Genomic DNA, 13,771 nt, shown 5'->3' with positions numbered 1-13,771 from the left:
TCGGCGGCGGAGCGGCCTTTACGGAACCCACCCTGAGATGGAGCCAGAAGGCCCCGAGACTCCAGTACCCAATTCAAGCGCCGGCTCACCATCCATTCAAGCAACTTGCAAAGAACGTTGGTGAGGCTAATGGGACGGTAGCTGTCCACCTCCAGAGGGTTCTTTCCAGGTTTCAAAACGGGGATGACAATGCCTTCCCGCCATTGCGACGGAAACTCCCCCTCGACCCAAAGACGGTTGTAAAGATCGAGAAGGCGCCGCTGGCAGTCCACTGAAAGGTGTTTCAGCATCTGACAGTGGATGCCATCTGGCCCAGGAGCGGTATCAGGGCAAGCAGCGAGGGCACTGCGAAATTCCCACTCACTAAATGGAGCATTGTAAGATTCTGGGTGGGTGGTGCGAAACGAAAGGCTCCGACGTTCCATCCGCTCTTTAATGGAGCGGAAGGCCTGGGGGTAATTCGCAGAAGCGGAACTCATAGCAAAATGCTCTGCTAAGCGATTTGCAATGACGTCGGAGTCAGTACAAACTGCTCCATTCAGTGAGAGCGCAGGGACGCTGACAGGTGGCCGATAGCCGTAGACGCGTCGAATCTTGGCCCACACCTGCGAGGGAGTGACATGGAGGCCAATCGTGGACACATACCGCTCCCAGCACTCCTTCTTGCCTTGGCGGATAAGGAGGCGGGCCCGCGCACGCAGCCGTTTGAAGGCGATAAGGTGGTCGAGGGAGGGATGTCGCTTGTGACGCTGGAGCGCCCGCCGGCGATCTTTAATCGCTTCAGCGATCTCAGGCGACCACCAAGGCACAGCCTTCCGCCGAGGGGACCCACAGGAACGGGGAATGGCAGATTCGGCGGCAGTAACGATGCCGGTGGTGACAGATTGAACCACCGCATCAATGTCATCAGGAGAGAGAGGCTCAAAGGCGGCAGTGGAGGAGAACAAATCCCAGTCAGCCTTATTCATAGCCCATCTGCTAGGGCGCCCAGAAGAGTGGCGCTGTGGTAGTGACAAAAAGATCGGAAAATGGTCACTACCACACAGGTCGTCATGCACACTCCATTGGACAGACGGTAAGAGGCTATGGCTACAGATGGAAAGGTCAATGGCGGAGTAGGTGCCATGCGCCACACTGAAGTGTGTGAAGGCACCATCATTTAACAGCGAGAGATCGAGCTGCGACAATAAATGCTCAACGATGGCGCCTCGACCTGTTGCCACTGACCCACCCCACAGAGGGTTATGAGCGTTGAAGTCGCCCAATAGCAAGAAAGGTGGCGGCAATTGGGCGACCAGTGCAGCCAGGACATGCTGCGAGACATCACCATCCGGTGGAATGTAAAGACTGCAGACGGTAACAGCCTGTGGCGTCCACACGCGTACAGCGACAGCCTCTAAAGGCGTCTGGAGAGGGACAGACTCGCTGTGCAGAGTGTGAAGGACATATATGCAGACGCCACCAGACACCCTTTCATAAGCTGCTCGGTTCTTATAATAACCCCGATAGCCACGGAGGGCGGGGGTTCGCATTGCTGGAAACCAAGTTTCCTGGAGAGCAATGCAGAAGAAAGGGTGAAGGCTGATAAGGTGGCGGAGCTCAGCTAGATGGTGGAAGAAACCGCTGCAGTTCCACTGGAGGATGGTATTGTCCATGGCTGGGAAAGGCGTGACGGGACTGGGAAGGCAGATTACGCCACTGGGGCACCTGCTGCCTCCGATGGAGCATCCGTGCAAATGCCATCCATTGCGTCCGCGGGACCGGCAAGAGCGAGGTCCTCAGCGGACGCCAGAATCTCCACCTCGTCCTCAGAGGCAGAGCTTGTAGGGAGCGGCGGGATCGGTGCCACCGCAGTACCGTTGGTCTTGGGGACTTTCTTCCTTTTCTGCTTATCACGCTGTGCCTTCGGCTCTTCAGGCTGCATGGGCTTCACCGGGTCAGTCTCAGGGACAGACGACGACCGCGAGGCCCGACGACCAGGGACTGGCGGTTGTTTCAACCACTTGCGGGCGTCCGCTTTGCCACTGGTCGGAACTTGCGAAGGTAGGTCCCCAAGGGATCCCTTCCTGGCGAGAGCAGCCGAAGAAGTCTTACGCTTCTCCGGCTGGGAAGGGGGAGCTGATGTCCCCGAAGGTTGGGAGGGTGTTGCTCCTGAAGAAGATGGAGCAGGAGCAACAGGGTGTGAAGTGCCCCCCACGAGCAAGGGGGCCGGTGGATGCTGACCGATCTTAGAGCCGATTCGTGATGACGGGAGAACCGTCGTTGCAGCAGCGGCGTAGGTCGACGGCATTGCCACAGGATGGAGCCTCTCATATTTCCGTCTAGCCTCGGGGTAGGTCAGCCGGTCCAAGGTCTTATATTCTTAAATCCAAAACAAACAGTGCAAGGAAGTTACAAAGCACAAACTTCTCTTCTCCAACCTGTGCACTATGCACTATCAAAGTTTAAGGAAGCATCATTGCTAAGCTCTCTGGGGGGGGGGGGGGGGGGGGGGGGGGGGGGGGGAGGTGGCAAAAAGATATGAGCTACAGTCTACTTAGTGCAAAGTCAGCATCATTTATTGTATGCAGTAGACAATAGTTTCAGAAAAGATCCTCGAACATGGTAACTGAACATAAGACCAAATGTATGCTCATTATTAAATTTGTTTGTAAAATAATCAGGCAGCTTTCTGAAAAACCTGTATGAACTCTTGACCAATATTTCCTTGTTTAGAAAACAGTATTGTAAAAAATAAAATTCTTTATTGACATACATATTAATTAAATAGCATAAGTATTAAACACCACTTTAAGCAAGTTTTTTTTTCATTAACTACCTTTGAGTTATTATTATAGCCGAAAATATGGTAAGAACAACCAGTGCAAGTTTCTACTCTACAAATTAGGACACAAAGTGTTAAGCGATCATTCTCTTTTTGAACTATAATATCATATCATCTATCATCATGCCAGTATCCACATTCAGTTACAAACTTACTTCCCAGTGTAAAAGTACTGTACAAATATCAATTATCTACACGTTAGGACATAACAAAATTAAGTGACATCAAATTTATTTAACATCTAGCAAATATTTTTCAGTGCCATGGAAGTGTGCATTTATGTTTCTCTCTCTCTCTCTCTCTCTCTCTCTCTCTCTCTCTCTCTCTCTCTCTTTTCTGCTTCTCTTCATCAGACATCAGAGTAGAAAATGGGGCTAACATGTTTAAATCCAAGCACTATACATTGTTACCAGTGTAGATAATATATGAAGGAATGGATCATTTTACAATATCAAGGAATAGCTCTGTATCACATTTCATCAACAACCCAACACTGAAATACCAGTCTATAACCACGAGGCTACTGTGAACATTTTATAAATCCCATCTTCAAAATGCTGAAGCCAGTTTTTAGCAACATAAAATCTGGCGAAGTAAGGAGAATTACATAGCTGTTCTAGTTAGTTATTTACAAAAAAAAAGTTCTTTGTTGTGGCTGTCATAGGTAAATTTAAGCCTCCATTAAAAATGCTATGCAACAACTACTGAACTAGAAATTATAAAAGAAGTACAGGGTTATTACAAATGATTGAAGCGATTTCACAGCTCTACAATAACTTTATTATTTGAGATATTTTCACAATGCTTTGCACACACATACAAAAACTCAAAAGTTTTTTAGGCATTCACAAATGTTTGATATGTGCCCCTTTAGTGATTCGGCAGACATCAAGCCGATAATCAAGTTCCTCCCACACTCGGCGCAGCATGTCCCCATCAATGAGTTCGAAAGCACCGTTGATGCGAGCTCGCAGTTCTGGCACGTTTCTTGGTAAAGGAGGTTTAAACACTGAATCTTTCATATAACCCCACAGAAAGAAATCGCATGGGGTTAAGTTGGGAGAGCGTGGAGGCCATGACATGAATTGTTGATCATGATCTCCACCACGACCGATCCATCGGTTTTCCAATCTCCTGTTTAAGAAATGCTTCTGCTTTAGCCTTCTCCGTAAGTTTTCCAAACCGTCGGCTGTGGAACGTTTAGCTCCCTGCTTGCTTTATTCGTCGACTTCCGCGGTCACGCGTGAAACTTGCCCGCATGCGTTCAACCGTTTCTTCGCTCACTGCAGGCCGACCCGTTGATTTCCCCTTACAGAAGCATCCAGAAGCTTTAAACTGCTCATGCCATCGCCGAATGGAGTTAGCAGTTGGTGGATCTTTGTCGAACTTCGTCCTGAAGTGTTGTTGCACTGTTATGACTGACTGATGTGAGTGCATTTCAAGCACAACATACGCTTTCTCGGCTCCTGTCACCATTTTGTCTCGCTGCGCTCTCGAGCGCTCTGGCGGCAGAAACCTGAAGTGCGGCTTCAGCCGAACAAAACTTTATGAGTTTTTCTACGTATCTGTAGTGTGTCGTGACCATATGTCAATGAATGGAGCTACAGTGAATTTATGAAATCGCTTCAATCATTTGTAATAGCCCTGTAGATCTCGATCTAAAGGAGTATCTCAGTTTCTCAAAGGGAAATTTTGAACACTCTGAAATACTGTGGCCTAATTGCAATCTTATTAGAGGACAAACTGAAGCAGAATATAAAGAATATCAACAGCAGCACATTTGTACTGTCATCTTACTTCCAGTTTCAAATTAATTAAGAACCCCACAAAGAGGTATTTGATGCCTAATCAAGTGACATTATGCCTGGGTGTAAAGTTCAGAGAAAATTTACAAGCCCTAGAAAGAACATTGTTACACATTTCACTTAAAATTGTTTTTAAGGACAGAATAAAATCTGCTAAGATGCCATCATTTTGACAGAAGATGGAAAATACATTTAAAAATATCATGTACATACCAACAGGGATTCCACAAATATCAGCCTGAAGCTGCATAAGCAAATCATTTTGTGTCATTGTTCCATCAGCTTTCAGTTTCCTCAGAGGAAATCCACAATCTTTTTTCATTGCCTCTAATATGTCTCGTGTCTGGAAACAGACAGCCTCCAAACAAGCTCGAATAATATGGCACTTTGTAGTAAACTGCGTCAATCCACAGAGGATGCTGTTAAAATGAAATATCACAATATACTGCATGAATCCTCTAAATACATCAGTGAGTGAATGAAAGTATTTAGAATCAGGATAAACTAAACTGAATAATTTTAAAAATTGGTTTCCACTGTTAAATAACTTGCTTACTATGGTGTGGTGTTGATGAAACAGTACCACTGACTGTTAACCACATCTAAATCTATTATGGGGCCGCATGAAATAGTCTGATATTGAAAGCGTTCTGCATTATATCAATTACTGAGAATTGGAACTGTCATTCACAGTTGTAACTGCTTAGGTACACAATCATTCCACAAAACAACCCTGAGAAGATCTTCAAGGATGTTTAACATTGTCAGAAAAAAATTGCATGCTACATATTTATAAAGATCTGATATGCTAATACTCCTTCTACAGGTCGCAAGTAAAACTGTCCTCAAGGATATCAAAAAAGTCAAAATTTTTTTTTGTATTTTTCTGTTATACGTAAAAACCTGACCCCACGCATAAAATTTACACAACCTAAAATCTCATCCCCAGAGACCATTGCCCAAGTTATATTTAAGAAAACCACTGATCTGTACCTTGTCTTTTCTTATGTAAAACATTAGGTCTCATTATATCAAATTTATTTGATTTGAAACATATTTAACAATTAACCTGAAACAAAAACTTCTGAATGAGACAAGGAACGTAACAAGATACTACTCTGTGGTAAGATGATCTTAAATGACTGCACAGAAATATAAGAAACTTCACTATGGCATAGTGTGTTTGCAAGAAAGCACTTAGCTGGCTTTGATGTAATTGTAAGGTACAAAGTATTTTCATATCTTATAACTAAGTGGAAGTGGAAAAAGAGACATACAGTTAAACATGGAAGATATGCCTTATGTGTGTCTGAAAACACATCACAACCCTGAAAGTGGACAAATCTTTCAGAGATGTTATTCATATTCTCATCTATTGTATTCATCTTCATTCATTCATCCACACACTGTGTTGCATACATTGCATCATGAAGGAGAGTCTTCATGGATGTGGAACAAATCAAGTTATGTATGACAGCTAGAAGCAACCACTGCTGGCTATTTTTGTAAAGTATACTAAAACAAAATAATGCCAATCCCTCAAACAGATAATTACCATAATTACTTTGTACATGTATGTTAGGAGAAAAACTCCTACTTAAAAAAAAATGCACTGCTACTCCTCCTATACTACTCAGTTGCAGTCCCTCTAATACTTCAAAGAAAGCTTCTGTATAAATTTACACAGACCACTATCAGTTGCATATATACTAGATGATTCAAGCTCTATTACAAATGCCAAGAGGTTATAATTAAAGTGCAGTGAAGGTGCAGTGAGGGCTGTAACTGTTGCATGGCAGCAAAACTTGGCAGATGTGCTAATGCATTAATCCTGAACTGATTGATGCTGAAAAAATTTACTTCCAATTTTGACCACCAGGTGCAAATCTGGTGCTGTACAGCATCCCATCAACACCCCCACTGCATTGTTGAGCCCAGTATCCTGATAAATTGTAGGAGTGGCTAATTAGGTATTCATAAATATTTGGGGATCTTCAGTAACATGCCTGATTTCCAGTGGCATCCTGCTATTGTCTTTAGCACCAGAGCATAAACTCCATTCTGAACCCTAGAGAGGGAGATGTACTCTCCATGAAAATTGTTTCTAGTTCTAGTATTATGGTTGTAAAGTGCAAAATTCATTCAAAATTCACTCTTGTTATTTATGACAAATAGCATTATGGAGTATATAAATCGGTATGCGAGTGAAAGAATCCCCGTATTCATGAAGAGGCTCCTGCAAGACTTTCAGTTATCAACTTTACTCAATATTCTTTTTGCACACTTCTGAAGAATAAATACTTTTTCTCACTTTGGTTGCAGTGCTCCAAACGATTCTGCCGTAGAACAGAACTGAGTGAATGTATGCTAGCATTCCTGTCTGCAGTCAACACAACGAGATATTTCTGAGTGCAAAGTGGGCAAAAACTGAGCTTTTTGGCTAACTTATCCACATGCTGGGGCCTTATCAGTTCATTATCCACTGGGATGCCCAAGAACTTGTGCATGAAGCCTCACTCAATGTATGCCCTTTGATCTCCACTTCTCGTACCTGTAAGTTATTTTTATTTGTGTGAAATTATATCATATGAGTTTCCGTTAGGTTAAGGATTACACAGTTAGCTGTGTACTAGTTTTAAGTCTGTTCCAATATTCTCCTGGCCTTGTCTAGTATGGATGTATTTGGACCAGTCATCACTATACATGTGTTATCAGCAAACATTGCAGCTTTTGAAGAGTCCTGCTATGTCTTGGATAAATCACTTATGTAGGTGAAATACCCTCAGACTTGAAGAAGAATATAATAATTCCAATCCCAAAGAAAGCAAGCATTGACAGGTGTGAAAATTACCGAACTATCAGTTCAATAAGTCAACGGCTCCAAAATACTAACACGAATTTTTTACAGACAAATGGAAAAACTGATAGAAACCGACCTGGGAAAAGATCAGTTTGGATTCCTTAGAAATGTTGGAACACGTGAGGCAATACTGACCCTACAACTTATTTTAGAAGATAGATTAAGAAAAGGCAAACCTACGTTTCTAGCATTTTCTTGGAGAAAGCTTTTGACAATGTTGACTCCGCCAAGGTATATGAAAACATCCTCGAGGGCAGAATCCAAACAAGGGTAAAGTACAAATTGAGAGACCAACAGCGTGGCCTCAAATCTGGGACGTCAACAGTTGACCTCATATTTGCAATGAGGCACCTCCAGAAGCACCATTATGAATTTGGGGAAGACCTTGTGAGGGCTTTTCTCGATACTGAAAATGCACTTGATATCATCTTTAGAAAAAGGGTATAGTAAGCACTATAAAAGAAGGGAGTGGAGAAAGAGATGACAAGCAGAATGGAGGATATGTACTGTGGAAGTCAGAGTTGTGAGAAAGTCAGAAATGAAAGGACACACTGGTTCCAGCACACAAGTGGTGTGAAACAGGGTAGTGCATTGTCACCTCTCCTCATTGTGGTCTTGGATGAGATAATGACCAAGGTAGAAGAAAAAACTAGATATGACAAGCAATGGTGTCATGGATGACTTGATGATCTGGGGAAACAGGTGGGAGGATATTCAGGAAGCGTTGGATGCTTTGGAAGAAACTGTGAGACAGTAGGGAATGAAATTTAATGTGAACCAATGAGAGATCATAGTTACAACTAGAAAGAAAGATAGACTAATTAGAATGAGGACTGGAGGTGAACAACTGAAGAAGAGGGAGAGTGTCAAGTGCTTGGGATGTGTGATGGAGGCAAATGGAAGAAATGAAAAAGGGATCAGCGAACATGGCAGACAGGCAGAGGTATTCCTGCAAATTGTTAGGAGCCTGGTTTGGAATAAAGACATTCCACAAAAAACAAGGAAGTACTGTAAAGAAGTTTACTACATCCCAATACTAACACATTCATCTGAAACATGGATGATGAAGAAATGACATGTAAACAGATTACAGGTATGTGAAATCAAGTTCCTCAGAAGTAGGGTAGGAGTAAACAAAGGAGACAGGATGAGGAGTGAAATGGTAAGAGAAATAATGAAAGAGGAACCCCTGCAGAGCACGATAGAAACCTCAAGGCTAGGATTGTATGGGCACTTAATGAGAAAGGAAAACAAGAGGGTTCTCAAGAATATAAATGAAATGGGGATGCGAAGGGAACAACCAAGAGGAAGACCAAGGAATAGACGGCTGAAAGGTGTAGACGAATATGTTGAAACAAAAAAGGCAGGGACTGGACCAGACTGAACAAAGAAACAGGGTGGGAAAATAGGACTACATGGTGGGGCTTATGTTCCAAATAGACCCAACCTGGGACTGAAAACTGTTCAAGATGATAAAGATTTAGTAATAAATTATCAGTTGCACTGTACCTGTACAGAATATTACTCTGTGTTGTGTGTGTGTGTGTGTGTGTGTGTGTGTGTGTGTGTGTGTGTGTGTGTGTTTAACCACAACTGGACATTAGCAACTACATTGCTTATTCACATAAAGCCCCAAAAAAAAGCCATGTAATTGTGTAGGTAACCTGAGGAGCTCCGTCAAACTAGGAAAAAGTTGCAGGCATTAAGAAACTGTATGAAGCTTCAACAACACTGTAAAGATAAATATGGATTTCAAAACATTTACCATATTCTGCTAAAAAAGAAATCTGAAGTGTATGAAAACCAATCAATAATTCACATCTGTAAAGGAAAGGTAATGAGCTCAAGGAGCCGTAATCACGAAAAAAGCAGCACTCAAAATCACAGAGAAAAACAAAATTTGAGACCCAACTATGAATGTCCAATCAGAATTCAAACTGAACACTGTAAGCAAAAAAAATGTTGCTGAATGGAAAATTAAAGTAAAACTATCAAGGTCTACACTCAAAATCAGTCAGATATACATACAACATAAACAAGATGAAAGTGATGAGAAAACTGTTTAGGCAGTGGGTTGTGTATCATATTTAACTTGAGTAAAGAATAACTTTACTTCAATTGGTTAGCAGTATTCTCTGGAAAAATTTCAGAGGTGCATGTCTAAACTAATACAGCACATATAAGAGAGGCAAAAAAATTAAAGAAAACAAACAAAAGGAGAATATTAACAGTATGAGGAGACCAAAGTTTTTTTTAGACAAGCAAAAAGTGTCATAAATTAGTAACAATAAAAATGGAATTTCATGAACATACACCATTTGTAACTCTTAAGTTCCTCCAAGAATTGATGAGAGAATAAATCTCAGGCTTACAGCTGGATCTCGCATATCGTAAAACACCCAATATTAAATGAAATTATGATGTTAATTGATTAAATGCTATTACCAAGCATGAGGTTTTGATCTCCATGCTCCCTTTCCTGAAATGTCTGGTCCATTGTTGCTCTGACTGAAATTAGCATCTGGTGATGTGTTAAAGTATATGCCCACTTGTGCTCGACTTTCATCACAAATTGGTTCACTGTTGCTGCAGAGCATCTCTTTCCACCTTTTAATAAGCCCAAAGCTTTGGTAACATTACAACAGCAGTCACAATTAATTAATTAGCCCCACACTTATGACAAAATTATTTCTTTTATGTCACAAATGCAATACTCTGAAGTCAGTGGCAGAATCTTCACGTGTGTAATTCTTTCTATGTAACAGAGAGAACACTTTACCCTGCATATTTGCTGTACTGAAGGAAGTAAGTAGGCCGACCACTGGTGTTCACAGCAGTGAACTTCAACTGTGTTCGCTGTTTCCTGCATGAATGTCATGCCACATTGACATAGGGTTTGATAGACCACAGAGATCATCATTAACACTGTGAAGTAGTTTGCCTGCTTTGTAGGTAGGTAGGAAACAACTGTGTAATCTGCTAGCTCTTTGTGATTGGTCCAGTCCACCCCCCCCCCCCCCCCAAAAAAAGCCAAACCATATGGAAGAAACACAGTAGCCTTCTCAGGTTCCTCTTCTGTTTCTTTCCACTGCAGTGTCCGTGTAGTGTGCATTGAATCAGTTGTCCTGTGTAGCCATTTTCACAAAAGAAGCCTTTTAGGTTTCTCAGTTCCTTAGTGAGACATTTTGTCACTGGGGGCACAAGCCTTGTGTAACAGGCTTCTGACCACTCCATTCCCCTGTGACAGTGAATGACAGCTGTTGGCTTTTAAATTGAAGTCGGTACAAATCTCCCATTTTTCCATCCACTGGTCAATTGTGCCATCTGCTCTTTTAATAGGACATCAAGGATTTCTTGGAGTTAATACGTCAGGATTTAGATGTTAGTACTACCAACCTCTTCAGGTAAGCTCTGACTGACCAATTTACTTACTGACTTCCTTACTTCCTTTTCAACAGAATATACTTACAGGGGAGCAACGAAGTACCAACTTACACCTGTTGTGGCCCATGTGTACCGTTGGAACCCGACATATTTCTTCCATTACATTGTAACAATATCGTGCAAAGGGAAGTTGCTACTCACCCTATAGTGTAGATGCTGAGTCACAGATATGCACAACAAGAAGACTATAACAAATATAGCTTCTTTCTGTTGTGCCTAAGTGCGACTCAACATCTACGCTATATAGTGAGTAGCAACTCTTCTTTTCACAATATTGTTTAGTCCATTCTGGATTTTCCGTTGTTCCATTACACTGTTTGTTATATGGCAACATGCAAGAAATATGCTGAATGATTTCCTTGTACAGATCAACTTGATAAATCGTAAGATCAACTCCACTATGAAAACTGAAGTGAATTGAAGAGCGTCTTTCTACATATCATGGCACAGAAGATAGCAGATGGCACAGTGGGCCTTAAGGTTTACAGGAGAAAGACAAACTGACCTGTGTTTTAAAATCAGCACATGGCACAGATGGATAGAGTGCTTAGAATGCTGTTTCAAGGGGCTGCGTTCCGAGATCATCATCTATCAGAGTTATACTGCATCAATTACAACCATATGAAGATTATGCCACATACCTCTAATTACTGGGACTGTGTCACAATATACACAATTGATGTATAAGCATGGGTGGTTCAAAAACACTTTTCCACAGGAGCGACTTATCATTTGGCAACCCCCACCTCATTTTCCCTTGCACACTTTCACCTTCGTCAGTTTTTCATAGTTAGTCATGATAGACATTGTGTACAAATCTTAAACTTGGGCACCCCTCTCAGCTTGGGGCCCCAAGTGGCTGCAACAAATTGCAATACATCCTGCATAGAAATTTTACAGTTGTGGTGCCTCTGGTGCCCCTCTCATGTTGGTACCCCAAGCAGCATCGTGTGTCACTTGGCCTTTAAACTGGTCCTGGATATAAGGGCAAGTTAATCAATTACAACTCCAACTACTACATACAAAGACCTGGAAAGCTGCACTTACATTAACTAACATTTCTACGGCAACCGTTAACATCTATATAGATCATGTTTGCTAGTAGCTTCTCTCTATCACTATATAAACCTTTGACAGCTATTTCATATATCTTTGCTAACAGCACGTATGTTATGGAATGGATAACAGGCAGCCTAGACTAGATTATTTTAAGCTAATTATTTACTACAATTTACATTTTCTGACAGACAGCTCTTTCATAGCAACTTCCTGGCAGATTAAAACTGTGTGCCGGATCGAGACTCGTACTCGGGACCTCTGCCTTTCGCGGGCAAGTGCTCCACCCAGCTGAGCTACCCAAGCATGACTCACGCCCCGTCCTCACAGCTTTACTTCTGCCAGTACCTCGTCTCCTACCTTCCAAACTTAACAGAAGCTCTCCTGTGAACCTTGCAGAACTAGCACTCCTGAAAGAAAGGATATTGCGGAGACATGGCTTAGCCATTCTGGTATTTCATAGCAATTTTATGATGTATTTTAACTATAACTCTTCTTCAGATCTTAGTAATATAGACCATTTTAATACATTTTATGCTAATAGTATACACTGTACTTCTGATTGGTTAACACTGATGTCGTACACAGGACGGTGAGTGGGACTAGTGCTATTTAAGACCACTCCCTGCCTATCCATTTAGCAGTCAGTTCAGCATCGTGGGTCGGTGCAGCCTGCTCCATGGAAGTCCACCTGCCATCTGTGTACATGTAGTTTGCAATTTTATTTCAGTGTATATATGTTACTGTAAAGATCCCTCTATCTGTACGTGTGTTATTTCAGAATCTGAAGATGATCCTTAAAGATTGAAACCAGTCACTCCGATGAAAAGAAATTTGTGATCAAGACTGCTTTTTAATTATCATATTAACTGGTAAGTGAAAGCAAACACCTTACAACAACAATGAACTGACATTTGATAAAGTCAGTGTGTTAGTGGATATGTTGTGCATTTGACACACACTCAGGCTTTGTGGAAGGGAGAAAAAATGTAAAAGCAATGTACTCATATGTATGGCTTCAACCAGCCTGATAAGGTGAGGGCAATATGGTTGTGGATGAAATATTGTGCTCAATGGACAAAGATATACAATAATGTGCATAAGAATCTCTCTTTATGTGCTTTCTCTCTCAACACACAATAAATGACATTATGTTTCCAGCATCAAGAGTCAATTTTTATCTCAATATGTTCCTCACAAATAAAATATTAGTGCTTTTACAGTTTAAAATTTTTGAAATAATGTCTTACCCACGAGCATCTTTTCTCCAATAAGGTGCATAAAGTCCAGAAAAAGCAGGAACAAAATAAACATCACCAGTAGTCCTTACTTCATCGGCTAATTTCTCTGACTCAGCAAACGTACTTATTAGATTCATATTGTTTTTCAGCCACTTAACAGCTGCTCCAGCTACTGCCACAGAACCTTCCAAAGCATAAACTGGTTGAGCCGATTTGCCCATTTGATAGGCAACTGTTGTCACTAATCCATGGCTAGACTGCACTCGCTGCCAATTATAATTTACACAATTAGGAACAAAAGCAAGTAACAGTATTAATAATAAACAAAACCAAGTAATTACATTAATTAATAATGAAATATACATAAGGATTCTAGCAAAGAACTACTTGCCGAGTATGATGAAAACATATTTCACAGATCACTCAGGCAGAATTAAAAAGATCTTAAAAAAAAAAAAGACCATAAATAATCCCAGAATTTAATCAAGTTTAGCCTGACATGTTTTGACACTGAACATCATGCTCTAAGAACCATCCCAAG

At 41.6% G+C, this 13,771-nt stretch overlaps 1 protein-coding gene across 6 annotated transcripts in view; it reads right to left on the bottom strand.

Moving 5' to 3' along the window:
* The window catches only part of LOC126457625 (glycerol kinase 2-like), a 262,723-nt gene that overhangs the window by 35,076 nt on the left and 213,876 nt on the right, over positions 1-13,771 (bottom strand). For all 6 annotated transcript variants that reach the window (XM_050094091.1, XM_050094096.1, XM_050094093.1 and 3 more), the window contains 2 exons: positions 13,240-13,496; positions 4,843-5,048 (listed from right to left, as the gene is read on the bottom strand). In XM_050094091.1, coding sequence (XP_049950048.1) covers positions 4,843-5,048; positions 13,240-13,496 — 463 coding nt within the window. The remainder of the gene's footprint in view (positions 1-4,842; positions 5,049-13,239; positions 13,497-13,771) is intronic.

This window comes from Schistocerca serialis, chromosome 2, assembly GCF_023864345.2.
Source record: "Schistocerca serialis cubense isolate TAMUIC-IGC-003099 chromosome 2, iqSchSeri2.2, whole genome shotgun sequence".
Classification (NCBI taxonomy): Eukaryota; Metazoa; Arthropoda; class Insecta; order Orthoptera; family Acrididae; genus Schistocerca; species Schistocerca serialis.
This window is presented reverse-complemented; position numbering and strand designations above follow the sequence as displayed.